Source organism: Siphateles boraxobius, unplaced genomic scaffold, assembly GCF_051911475.1.
Source record: "Siphateles boraxobius isolate OS27281-9 unplaced genomic scaffold, OSU_SipBor_1 20, whole genome shotgun sequence".
Lineage (NCBI taxonomy): Eukaryota > Metazoa > Chordata > Actinopteri > Cypriniformes > Leuciscidae > Siphateles > Siphateles boraxobius.
This window is the reverse complement of record NW_027508811.1, coordinates 5,209,019-5,222,721: the sequence shown is the minus strand read 5'-3', so window position 1 is coordinate 5,222,721 and position 13,703 is coordinate 5,209,019. Positions and strand designations below refer to the sequence as shown.

The following is a 13,703-nucleotide window of genomic DNA, read 5'->3' as shown; positions in this document are numbered from 1 at the left end:
GTTTTCACTCACGGACGTCTGACCTCGACGGACTGAACAGAAGAAATGAACCGGATAAGATTTCCACGTGAAAGGCGGAGCCTCCGCGCACACCTACCTATTATGTAATCGCCACGGACCGATTGTAGTAGAAAGATGTTTACCAGCCATGATAAGCTGTTTCTAACTCCAAACAAAGTTCGTTTTGGCCTGATTTTGTACGAAAGGATGTCACATTAGTTTGTTCTTCAATTTCGCTTTAAGTATGTCGGGGCCTTAATTTTTAAAAGGGTGTAATATTTATGAATTTGATTATGTACTTATACATTTTATTGCGAGTGCAGTGCGCTTGCAAAGAGACTCCGCCCATGCGCTCTTCTGATTGGCTGTTACTTTTTGTAGTCGTGTATCATTGGTGTGGACGGGGAATCTCACTGTATTATGTCTGGTTAGGGCATGGTTTAACCGTTTAGGGATTTTTTTTTAGCTGGTCCAAGCTAGATATTAGCTCATCACTGGTTGGTGGACCACCCGCCATCTTCTAAAAACCAACATAAAGCAACATGTTTGAGAATCATGAAAGAGGCACTCAAACCATATCAAGTTATCTGCCTATCCTGCCAGTAAACAACCAGTTAGAAACACCCAAGCAACCATCCACAAGAACCTAGAATGAGGCCATAGTTACACACCAGGACATCAAGAAGAGAAACATCCGCGCAGAGAATTTCAGACAATGTCTGATACAAGTATCTGCTGAGATTCTTTCTGGTTGTTTTGTCATTAAGGTTAATTTTCCCTTATTGCTCTAAAATTACCAGCACACATGCATTCATACAAGACCTGATGATGAAAGTGGTTCCGTTTTTGGGAGTTCTTTATGTTGCAGGTAATGACAATGACGAACACTGGCAAACTCAACATCGTCGAATCAAAGACTATGTAAATGAACAGTTCTGGGGATACAGACAAGCCACTGCCTTTTGTGTCCAATGTTCCACTTCCTCTTTCATCCAACCATGACCAGCGATCTCACAAACACTCCCCACATATACAAAAAAAAGACAAAAAACAGTCGGTTCCTCCTCCGCCGCCTGCTGAATTCGTAATAAAGGTGTATATATTGCTGAAATTGCACCGTGTGCATGTATATAAAACGTCTCCATAAAATTAATTTAGCAGAGACGTCCTGCTCATTCTCCGAGGGACAATGTGGAAACTAATTTCCTCGAGGTTGTCTTTATGTCAGTTTTTTCGATACGCTCGTGTCATCGTGCCGCTTCGAAAAATTAAACCGGTGACTGGCAGTTTAGACGGCTTTCATTGTGCCCACCTCATGCACTTTGTCGTTTTGTGTGTTTCGAGCACATGAATTGAAGCCGGTTATTATATTTGTGAATAGTCCATTATGTCCAGGCGAGCATTCGGGTCCGTGCACAGGGGCCCGTTCTGTTCGTCACAGAGGGCCTGCTTTGATTGATGTGGCCGGGGTTTGTCACAGCTGGGAGGTGGGTGATATACTTGGGGGGCATAGAGAAAGCGATGCACCACACAGAGCTATGCAATTAAGCTGTTTTCTTTCGGTTAATTAAAAGCAAATTAGTCACTGCTACAAGAGGATCTGTCGTCTTCTAATTGCCACCCAGCATTGCCAAGCATAAACCTGTTGTTGAAATGGTCTGTCTTTACTAATTCTCTCATGTTCTGTGTTGCAGGGCCGGCGGGGAAAATCAGGAGAACCGGGCACTCCAGGACCACCGGTAAGACTTAGTTTATAGTTTGTGGAAAAAAAAAAATTTGTGTGGACAAGAAAGTGGCATTATATATAATGAGGGAGACCAAAAGTAAAAGTTGAATATTTGGCCATTAAAAACTGGACAGCCTGGCCCACCCAATCATTAGCTTGCCAACCGGGATAAGAAAAATAAACTTAATTCAAGATTAACTTAATTCTTGAAGTCCCCCTGTGGTGAAAATCAAGCTTTTAATGTTGTTTATATGTCTGTGTGGTGTTTTTATATGCTTTAAGACAAACCATGTGCAAATTCATAAGTCATCACCATTGCAGAATATTTTCTCCTTAAAACTGCAGTGAACCGAAGAAAGTCTCAAAAACACAGTTTGAAAATGCTGGTGTTTCTGACATCACAAACTACCTTGTAACCAAACAGGTCAACGTGAGATCATCAACGAGTGGATCTCTGAGCTGGTGTGAGTGAGTGGAGGCGGGGCTAGTTTGCATATTCATAGAACCGATAATACTAAATATGAGGCAATGGTGTAGAGTTACATTCAAGCTATTTTAAGGCATGAATATATTTTTTTTCAAGGAAAAAACTTTTAAATATGTAAGATGAGTTTTAATGGATACAGTTATTGCCTACAGGGGGATTTTAAGTGAATTTGGAGAGACCCATAAAGTATTTGGAAACCTTATTTTTGTTTAATTTTGTCCAATTTAAAAGTGTTTCAATGTCATTGCATTAGATGCAAAATCTCAAAGAAAGATTATTATTATTGTTGTTGTTTTATCATCTGAAAGAAACCTCACAAACTTCTATTTATGAAATGAAAATGAAACATGAAAGTGTACATGTGCTTTATTCCTGTCTGCCCTTTGATTTGATATTTTATTATGTAATACAATGATATGTTGCTCAAGTGTCCAAGTAACCTTTAGGGCCTCTCTATCTTGTTTTAGAGATTGTTACAGTTCAGGAACTGATTTGATTATTTTTAATTATTTAGTGAAGAAGCACGTTGTAAAAAATGGTATGTTTTACCTTTGGTACCAGTGGTATTTTTCTGGTATTACCTGTTGATGCAGTGGATGACATATTTGGTATATATCAGCATTAACATTATGAGCTACTCTCAGGCCCACACAGAAACTGTTCCTTCAAAACTCTGCAGAAATCTCCACAAATTTCTATGCCTGTCATTCACAAAGTTTTAAACCCTGTGTGTTTGTCTCTTATATATTTTGGTGAGATATTTCAGCTCCTGTAATAGCTCCATTTTACAATATTTGAACCCATGCCCCAAAATTCTGCAACATTTCTCCTAAAATTGAAAACGCAAAGTCCAGATGTTGTATGGTCCAAAAGTAAAATTTAGATAGGCATCATTCATTCCTAATTACCAGGTAAACCTGTTCAATATACAGGGGTTTTAAGACCACAATAATGTATTAGAATGGTGTAGGGCCCCCTTTTATGGCCAATATACTGTAGCATCAATTTGTCTTGGGGAATGACAAGTACAAGTCCAGAGGGATTTTGAGCCAGAACAGTGGGCCATGTATCTATATAATGCTGGTGGAGGAAAACGTTTTCTGTCTTGCTCCTCCAAAATACCCCAAAGTGGCTCAAAATATTTAGATTGTGACTGTGCAGGCCATGGGAGATGTTCAACTACACTTTCATTTTTGTCAAACCATTTTATCAAAAGTCTTGCTGTGTGTATTGGTGCATTATCATGCTGGTACACCACCCCCTTCGGGGTACAATGTTTGAACCATTAGGAGCACATGGTCCTCCAGAATGGTTCTGTTGTTCTTTGCAGTGACATGTCCATCAAGCATGGTAGGGAATGCCATGATATTGCAGCCAAAACCATCGCTGATCAACTCCAGTGCTTCACTCTAGGCAAGCCACAATCCGGCAAGCAACAATTAAGCCTCTTTGGGGCTTTACCACACTGTACCTCCCACAAATGTGGTAAAGACAGTGAAGGTGGACTTAACAGAGAACAATTCATGCTTCACATTGACAACAGCCCAAGATTTGCACTGTTGGCACAATCGAAACCTACATATGGTATTGGCACGAGTGACCAAAGGTTATAGCAGCCCGACCATAAATATGACTCTGTGGAGCTTTGGTGGAAACCGGAGAGTCGAGGTGCGCATTTAATTCTGTAGTGAGTTGGAGAGCTGTGGTTTTATGTTTTTTGGATACAATCCTGGTTAGTGTTCGTCTGGTTAGTAACTTAAACAGCTCTGTATAGAACGTCACGTGTTGTCATTTCGAGACTACGGTAATTATGTCATAGTGTAAACGCAGCATATATATATAAATATATATATATATACATATGTATATATGTATGTGTGTGTGTGACCCGTGTTGGTAAAATGAGTCGGAATGCGCACGGGCTAGTTACGAGCTACAAGCAAAACAAGTTAAATTTAAAATTTTGGTTGAATTTGAGGTATTCGCGAAAATTCGTTAATTTAGCGATATCAATGCTCCAAATAGCAATTAACCATCTAAAAGTTTGTTTATTTTTTTGTTTTCTGAGAGGGGTACGTTTCCTTTTTCCATGAAAAATGCATTTTTTCTCTGCTCGCTTTTCGACAACTGGCGCTTTCCGTCAGAAGTTTTGTAACGTTTTAAACCACAGCATTTCACAACATTGTGAATATTCATAGCAAATTCTGGATGGGATTAGTCTGAACCAGTGAATGTGCTTTTCAAACTCATGCTGATGTAAACAAAACGAACTTATTCGTGCTGACTGACAGATCCGAAGTGTGCGCACAAAGACACCTCTCAGCGCGTGATCCCTACATGCACATATACACAGAATCACAGTATTTCAATACAAACACGCAAACATTATCTGTTATTTCATAAGTAAACGTTTGGTTAACTGTTGAGGAAAAACATGATATTAGATTCGTGCTGTACAGTAGGTCTTAATATAAGCTGTCTGTTTCATTAATGTTAATCAAACAATTGTGGTGTATATATATATTAACTAATTAATTGCGTGTGTTTTTTCTGTAATTAATCACGATTAATCACACCTAACATTAAAGTTTTTAATATATTTTTATATTGTAATTTCACAGTTAATCTCCAAATTAAAGTAGAATAATGATGTAAAGTTATCAAACACTTCAGTCTTCACTGCATAAATTATTATTTAAGAATAAATGAATCCTTATTAAAGTTGCAAAATTTATTTAGTCAAGAGCAGTTAGTGATTTTTTTCTTTGTCTTTTGTTCTTTGATTTACATTAATGACAGACATCACAGCAGCAGGTTTATTAGGTTGCTGTCACTTTAAGATCTGAAGCACATGACGCAGATCTGACACACATCCCGTGGCCTCACAACATTTTACGGTCATTTAAGACTTTATTTAACTCATTTAAGACTGTGCTTATGAGGATAGCGGGCATTTTGGCATACTTTTGTGTGTTTTTGTTCGTACAAGCGCGAAAGAGAGAACAATGCGATGCTGTGTGTACCAGAGATTCAAATACACACGCACATTTATATATATATATATATATATATATATACATAATTTGCACCCTTCGGTTTTGATCACTTATATTCCTAATTTCCTTCCCCTGCAATTCAAGCATTTGCAGAATCAGAGAGCATAATTGTTGTCATTAATCTGCTTCAAAAAGCAAACAAAATGTGTCATATTGCGCTGAATGGTCAGATACTTGCTGCTATATTTATCCCCCTCCAGATGAGCTGAGTTCTTGGTTTTTGCATTGGTTTGAGTAAAATCTCCATCACATATGCTGTGTCGCTCGACATTTCAAATTAGGATTTCAAGCAGCCCAGAGGGCCATATTAAGAGCAGTCCCATGCATAAGTGTTATTGAAGATCCTGATGAGACTCTCAAAGGGGCCCTAGTTTACTGCTTGATAAATAGTCATCTCATCAAAGCCATGGCATCAGTATGAAAATGTGTGTGAAGTAAAAATCACATGCACACACTTCAGCCTTTTGTAACGTATGTTGCATCAGAAATTGCTGGCGTATTTACATTGCCATTGGCTTTGTGTTTGTACCCACATCTATGGAACTGGATATACATTGCCAGCTTTACTGAATCTCTTTTGAGTGGGAAAAGAGTGTTTAATTCATTGCCATTTTGAATGAATTCTTAAAGGAACAGTTCACCCAAAAATCTAAATTCTGTCACTTTTTTTTTTTTACTGCCATTTTGTTCTAAACCTGTTCGTCAGAATGGGCGTGTCACTCTTTTCTATGCAGTTACTATAAATGAGACCTGGATCTCAAATTTAAATAAAACATGCAAAAGCATCATAAAAGTGGTTCATTTTACTTGTGAACTATATTGTAAGTGTTCTGAAGTCATATGATAGCTTTGTTTGAGGAACAGACTGAAATTTAAGTAATTATTCACTGATGAACTTCAACAATGCTGCAACAAGTGTGAATTTGAAAACAAACCATTCAAACGGGTTTTGTGAATTGAAACATTGAAAAGATTCAGTGCCAGATGTCAGGAATTTTAGCAAATAAGGGTCTATTTCTCACGCAAATATATATCGTATGGCTGCAGAAGACATGAAATAGGAGTCGTATGGACCATTTTTTAAATGACATTTCAATGACACTTTTGCAACCTTCTGAATCTTGAATACCCTATTCATTGTAAAAGTAATTGACTGCATTTTGCCATTTTTGGTTGAACTGTTCCATTAAAGATTCACTAAACTGCAAAAAGAACTGCAAAAGTTGCCTGCAAACTGCAGATTTGTTCTGAATACTAACAGTGAATGACCCTTTAGTTTCACACAATACTGTAAATCTGTCACTCTTCACCACAGGAAAGTTATAAAGTGGTGGAGAGTCGGGAGGGAAGTGATTTTATGGAGTGACATTTTTAAATGGCAGTGTCTCGATAATTTCCATGGCATGTGCCAACCTTGCTTCTGTCCCCGGGAGCTGGCATTTATGAGTGGCCTGTTGTCGGTGGCGGGGACGAAGGCCTCGGGCGGCACAGACATCCTCCCCCAGCCTCGAGGTGTCGAGGAACGCCATGTGCGGTCCAGGAGCCCTTATCTGTCTGGATATTTAGTTGAGCTGATGTGTCTAGTGACCTTTGTCAAGGACATTTTCAGGTGTTGTTGCTGCAGTCGTGGGCGACAGAGGCTAATACGCAGTGAATGTTGTCCTGGTTTGTGTGTCAGGTAGTTAAAGCTGAATTTCCATTTTGTTTTGCATTGTACAATATCAGATTTGGGATTTTTATGAAATTATCTTTCTTTCCCAAAACATTTACATATGAACTACCAAATAGAAGTGTAAGTTTGATTTACTAATATTGAGATTTATTTCTTCAACACAGGGTCCACCTGGTACATGTGATGCTGAAGCTGTTAAGGTAAGATTTACCTCTGTTTTCTAGGTTTTAAATGCAAGTTTTTTTTTTTCGTTGTTGTTTTTTTTGTTGTTGTTTTTTCTCAAGTAAGCCATTTATAGGTTGAAAAGTATAAACACTGTTACACTTTCAAAACATTGCTCTGTTTGTTTAAACCACTCAACCGGCCTGACATAACAACATTGGCTCAACCAATGGCATGAGTTTGGGGTGGAGCTAATTGTTTGTTTGTTTGTTTTTTGTTGTTGTTTTGACCAATGGTAGACAGGGAAAGTGTTCAGGACTCTTCGAAAATGTACATAATTTTGACTGTTCTGTTTGGTGACTCTGTGGCAGTTTTAAGATGTTCAAAAAAATTATTTTATTTTTGTGTAAGTTGTTGAATGTTGTTTATCATCAACAACCTGGTAATTTTTTGTGGCCTTCATGGACACGTTGAAGTCTAAGGGTGTTTCTCATTTCAAATGTGTGTGTCATTCTTCGCGTCTCAGCTCCACCCACATAGGATGCGAGAAACAAGAAAAGGAAGCAAGGAAAGAAAATTGAGGAATTGAAGGAAATTTTTATTTATATATTGGAAAATTCTTGATCACTCAAGCGTCATCATCTGTGCTCAAGTGATCTGCCCTTATGTTGTTGAACTTTGGATATTTAAGAAATACATGTCTTGTTCGGTCATGAAACTCTAGAGAGCACAAGCTCAATCCTTTACATGCAATCTGCAAGCAATCACATCATCACCACATGGCACAAGCTGATTGGCCTTTGCTGATCCTGCAGCCAATGAGATTGCTTGCTAAACATTTAAATAGTTTGGTTCAGTGTTTGCTGTAGGATAGATCAGCAGCGTGCTATTAGTTCTTCTGATATCCTCCCCCAGCTCCACCTGCCTAGATCTGTTGCTACAGAATTTATGTAAAACAAGGAAGCATCAATTTGAGTATTGATCATGATTTGGAGGATGCTCATGGGTGTCCTCTTGTGGTGACCATGAGTCCTTGCCCTGGATGTCACAACAGTGAAGATTTTTTGTGTAATTTTTTAGTTAAGTTAGTGTATTTTTTATGAAATTAACTCATATCCATTAGTGTTTTCAAAAGTACCGACATAAAATGTGACGATATCAGCAGTTCCCTCTAGCATTTTGAGCGCTGTTGAACGGATTCTAAAACATCTCTGGTTGGCCATTGTGTTCACGCGCTCAACATATATGTCTGTAATCAGCTGTAATGACCAACGCTTCAAAAATTCAATTCAATTCAAACAACTTTATCTATCCCCGTAGGGCAATTCAGTTTTAGCCTACCAGTCGTATCAACAAGACAAGAAGACAACACTCATCATTGAGCGCTTACACAGATACACACGGGAGCGTTTGAAAGCAGGCATCTATCAGCGGATCCCTACTATATCCACTGATAGACGGATCTGCTGATAGACGCCAGCTTTCAAACAACATGTTTTTTGAAGCGTTGATCATTGTAGCCAATCACAGACATATATGTTGAGCGCGTGAACACAATGGCCAATCAGAGAAATATATGTTGAGCGCGTGAACGCAATGGCCAATCAGAGGTGATTAAGAATCCATTCAACAGGGAAATTCTGGTATCGTCACAGTTTTAAAATTTCAGAACCGACTTGGTACCGAAGTCGCTACTTTTGACACCACTATTGTGCATTGCTCTTGAACACAGTAAATTGTGGGATATTATGTGTATTATCTTAAGTTTACATGTAAAGAGTGATGGCAGCTTTGATTTTTAACATGATTGGACTGCCAAAAGTCTCGAAAAATGTAATAGTGACAAAATAACTATTTCCAAAATGATTGGAACTTGATGAGGACGTATGACAACAATATAGCATGCTACATTTATTCATGGAATAATGTAATTGTCACAGCGTGGCTGTAAAGCGCACAATGAAAGGAGTCGAGAACAACAACTATCTTTATTAAATTCAACAAGGTAACACTCACGAGATAACGAGAAATACGTAATCCAATCAAAATCCATAGAAACTAACTAGCAAACAGTACTCAGGCAAAGCAGAATGGGGAACAGAATGAAAATGATACCAAAACAGAACGAGACTGTTACAGAAGTGGTTCATTTTCTATTTTTATAAAGTGTAGTTAGTGGTAAACAGTGTATACTGCACACTAGACATCAATAGATTTGAGTTGTTGTGTGGTCAGTGGTCACACATGCACCACTGTCAGGGACCTAGAAGAATGTTGAGACACATGTGCTGTCTGTCTGTTGGTAAAGTGAGATGAAGCATTTATTCTGTGCTGTCCTCCTGAGAACAGAGTAGGAAGGACATGCTCGCATCCTACCGATTGGCTTCCCTCAGTCAAACGCTGGCTGTCTGCTCAGCATGTTAAACAGCCGCACACACACACATCCTGCATCACTCCTCAGACTCAAGCCTGACAGATGGTAATTATGAACAGTGCTTTTGCAAAAGGTCTGCAATAATTTCATGAAGCCCAGGGGTGTCATATCTCACCAGGGGCAATGGCAGTGTATGAATATAAATATACAGTATATAAATATATATATTAAATAGAGCAAGAGTGAGTGTTTACATGCAGCTCCATAACTCTTCAGTTCACACCACCGCTGACACACACAGTCAGGTCTCAGGGTGGACCAAATGCCTGTGTGACCTTTAACCTTCCTCTGATAATTTAATCGTATAAGGTAAACTGTTTGCTTGCTATTTGACTTCTGGTCACCTCTTTTTATGTAAAAATTGTTTTTTTACCCCATTGTCTTTTTTAAAAATTAATTTGGTTTTAATCATACACCTCAAATTTGTGTTAGATGTTTGCGTAAATAAGAAAATAAAATAAATTGGCAGTGCAATAAGAAGAAAGTATATTAAAATTATGGTCTTAAGTAAATGTTATCTCTTTTTTTATTTATTTTTTTCTTCTTTTTTCCCTGTTTTTATTTTGATTTATATATTTGTTTTACTATACAATAATTAGACAACTACTCTTTTTACTAGTGTTTTTCTTTCTTTTCTTTTTTTTGCTCATGAGTTTGTCACAACAAAATAGTCCATAGATACCTCCATTAATTAAAAGATGTTTCATAGCCTACATTTTCTTTTACAGTCAATTTAATACTACCCATGTTTCAAGTCCCTCGTTTGACAAGTACCGTAAATAAAGTGAGTTAATAATTGTTTATCTTTCAGATTGTGTGCTGTCTAAACACTAGATTATTTGTTATTATTGTTCTGCTGTTAGTGGCCAGTTTAGATCAAAATAATCTTTCTTAATATCTTCTAAGTGACAGTAATTACTGTTTCAGTGTAGTTAAATGGACAAAGTAACCAGGAGCATTGTCTACCTGATCCCACACAAACCTATCTGGCATATTAACTTCCGTTGTTTTTGGAGGGACAAATGATACAGGCTTGGGTAGGGATGTCACAATACCAAAATTTCAGTAGTCGGTACCAATACCATTAAAATGTTACGGTTCTCTGTATTAATTTCAGTACCACAGCTAAATCTGTTGGAACTATTTTTCTATTTTATTTAACTATTTGTACTACTATTGTGTGGTCAATACAGTACATTGGTAATGTTTCTATATGGTAAAGCATATGATCCTGAGACACTCAGATTGAGTTTTATGTATGAATATGCACCCACTCCAAACCATTGTGTGGAGAGAAGTTTATTTTAACCTCTAGATGAATTGAATTCATAGATGAAATGTTCCTCATCATCTCGGTGGGGCTTGAACACTTTGGCTTTGCGTTTAAAGTCAGACTGTATCACACAGTATCAGGGCCCTCTGTCAATGTTTGACCTTACTTTGGTCCTTTCATTGAACAAAAAATGCCTCTGGGTTTCTGGTATTTTTGCACAGGCCATTAGGAATACAAATACACAAGACAGTCAATCAGAAAGGCTGCTGGCTTGTTTTCAGAACTATGAAACACTTGCTTATTTGTTAAACTCTTTGCTCACCCCAGAGACCCATTGCATCACACTAAACTACACTAAACAAAATTAAACGCAACACTTTTGTTTTTGCCCCCATTTTTCATGAGCTGAACTCAAAGATCTAAGACTTTTTCTATGTACACAAAAGGCCTATTTCTCTCAAATATTGTTCACAAATCTGTCTAAATCTGTGTTAGTGAGCACTTCTCCTTTGCCGAGATAATCCATCCACCTCACAGGTGTGGCATTTCAAGATGCTGATTAGACAGCATGATTATTGCACAGGTGTGCCTTAGGCTGGTCACAATAAAAGGCCACTTTAAAATGTGCAGTTTTACTGTATTGGGGCGGGGCGGGGGGGGTCCGAAAACCAGTCAGTATCAGGTTTGACCACCATTTACCTCACGCAATGCATCACATCTCCTTCCCATAGAGTTGATGATTCATTACTGGATGAAGTTTCATTACTTTTGCTTCACTGAACCTTTGAGCTCAGACAGAGAGAGAGTGTGTATGCACTAAGCAGTGCTCTAATTTTCCAATTCGCATAGAGTTGATCATTCATTACTGGATGAACAGTGTTTTTGAACGAATCTCTTGAATTATTGATTCAATGACTCACTCATAAAATATGTTTTTGACTTGAAGCGGCGCTGTGCAGACCAATCGGTGTATGACATCAAAGTACTGCGAGTACAATTAGGGAGCAGACGGCTCCGCATGCTTTCAAATCGCTCTCGCGGTACTTTGATGTCACACACTAATCGGTCTGCACAGCGCCACTTCAAGTCAAACACACCTTACACCCTTATTTACAATGCACATGTCTGCGGTGCGTTACGGCTGCGACACGGCTACCGGAGTGGCCACGGCGACACCTCGCTAAAGATAGTAAAAGACACTAAAGACACCTCGCTAAAGACACCTCGCCTAGTCTATTTTGACGGACGCCACGTCCAAGCCGTGTCCAAAAGCCTGTGTTCTCCTCATGCACATAGGCACTGTATGTGAAATATACCAGGTAATTGAGGATGTATTTTAAAAGACTAAAACACACAAATCTTTTATCTTATATGTATCTTATATGTACATAATATTATATGTATAACTTTGTCTCTAGGCTACAGCACAAAAAAGTAGGACATAGCAATAAACACAATAATAAAGACAATTACACTGGGTAAAACATAACAATTAGTCAACTAAACCATGGTAGACCCCAAAAATCAAGAAAAATGATACAAGCATCTCTTCTAAAATGTTCCTGGTGTGAGTTGGCACACCTCGTGGAGGATGGATAAATGAATCAGTGTTTTTGAATTAATCTATTGAATGAATGATTCAGTGACTCACTCAATAAGACTTCACTTGCTTCATTACTGGATGAATCAGTGTTTTTGAACAAATCTCTTGAATTCTTGGACAAATACATTTTTAACAGACACTTTTCGCCACCTACTTGTGTAACGATGTAATTGATACAATCTTTATTTGAAGCGTCAGGTTACTTTCAAAAGGTGATTTACTCTATTTTGATCGCTACTGTAGACATCAGTGTTTGTATCTGAACTGTAAACTTTTATCACAGTACTTCTGTGATTATTTGAATTATTGCAACACAGAAATAACGGTACTGTGGTTGAAAAGACTGTGATTTGTGAAGCTGTTTCATATCTATACTTGAAAACTGCTCTCTCTGGGTTAGCGGCAGCGCCAATGCCGATTTGAATGTTCAGCTGTGACTTGTCAAAGGCTTATTAGACAAATGAATCCTTGTCATTTAGGATTGATATTGTGTGGGTGTTTATAAACAATTCATTGTTCAACTGTATAAGTTCAAAATATATAGGTATTTGTTGGAGCAAAAAAAGAAAATGTGTGGTTCTGAAAAAAATTACAAAAACATTATAATTCTTCTGTGATGCATGTACAATGTTGGAAAGTTAAAAAGTGTTTTTCAAGGGAGCTTTTGTTGTAGTTTGTTTATTTTTATGTGTGAGATGAGTTTTTAAGTCGACATGGTCAAATGTGCACACAGCACCTGCGTTTACGAATGGAAGTGTAAATGGCCTTGCATTCACTGATTTTAAAAGGGTTTTGGGCCCTCATCAGCTGGTCAGATTGGCCTGTTGATTGGTTTAGAGTGGTGAGGCAGGGAGTCTAACTGGACTATAAAACTGCTGTTTTGCCAAGCTGCAAGACCAGTGAACCATCTTGGTTCAAGTTGCTTTTCTCAGCAGGAGAGCCCAAAGTGAGAAAAGCAATTGTGTGGTCGAGCTCACAGTAGAGCTATTCAGACTCTGTCCATTCTGCGTGGCTTTTATTACTGATCACGAGTGACCGTCTATCATCAGCTGGCCGTAAAAGACACTATTCCCTCTGCAAGAACATTTCCTATAAATCTTCACACAGGGATTCAGGATTACACAGGGGTTTGGCGAGGGTGCTGGTGCTTGACAAAGAGGACCAGAGGGAGAGGCTTTTTGCTTCACTGAACCTTTGAGCTCAGACAGAAAGAGAGTGTGTATGCACTAAGCAGTGCTCCAATTTGCTCTTATGAGCAGTGTATGTGTCATCTCCACCCGTTCACACAGG

General features: G+C 38.3%; 1 protein-coding gene across 4 annotated transcripts in view; it reads left to right on the top strand.

Annotated features, from left to right (window-relative positions):
• LOC143744800 (uncharacterized) overlaps positions 1 to 13,703 on the top strand; it is a 178,020-nt gene that overhangs the window by 97,833 nt on the left and 66,484 nt on the right. For all 4 annotated transcript variants that reach the window (XR_013205917.1, XM_077236467.1, XM_077236466.1 and 1 more), the window contains 2 exons: positions 1,695 to 1,739; positions 7,106 to 7,141. Coding sequence is in view for 3 of the 4 variants with exons in the window: in XM_077236467.1 (XP_077092582.1) it covers positions 1,695 to 1,739; positions 7,106 to 7,141 (81 nt within the window). In the remaining variant the exon portion in view is untranslated. The remainder of the gene's footprint in view (positions 1 to 1,694; positions 1,740 to 7,105; positions 7,142 to 13,703) is intronic.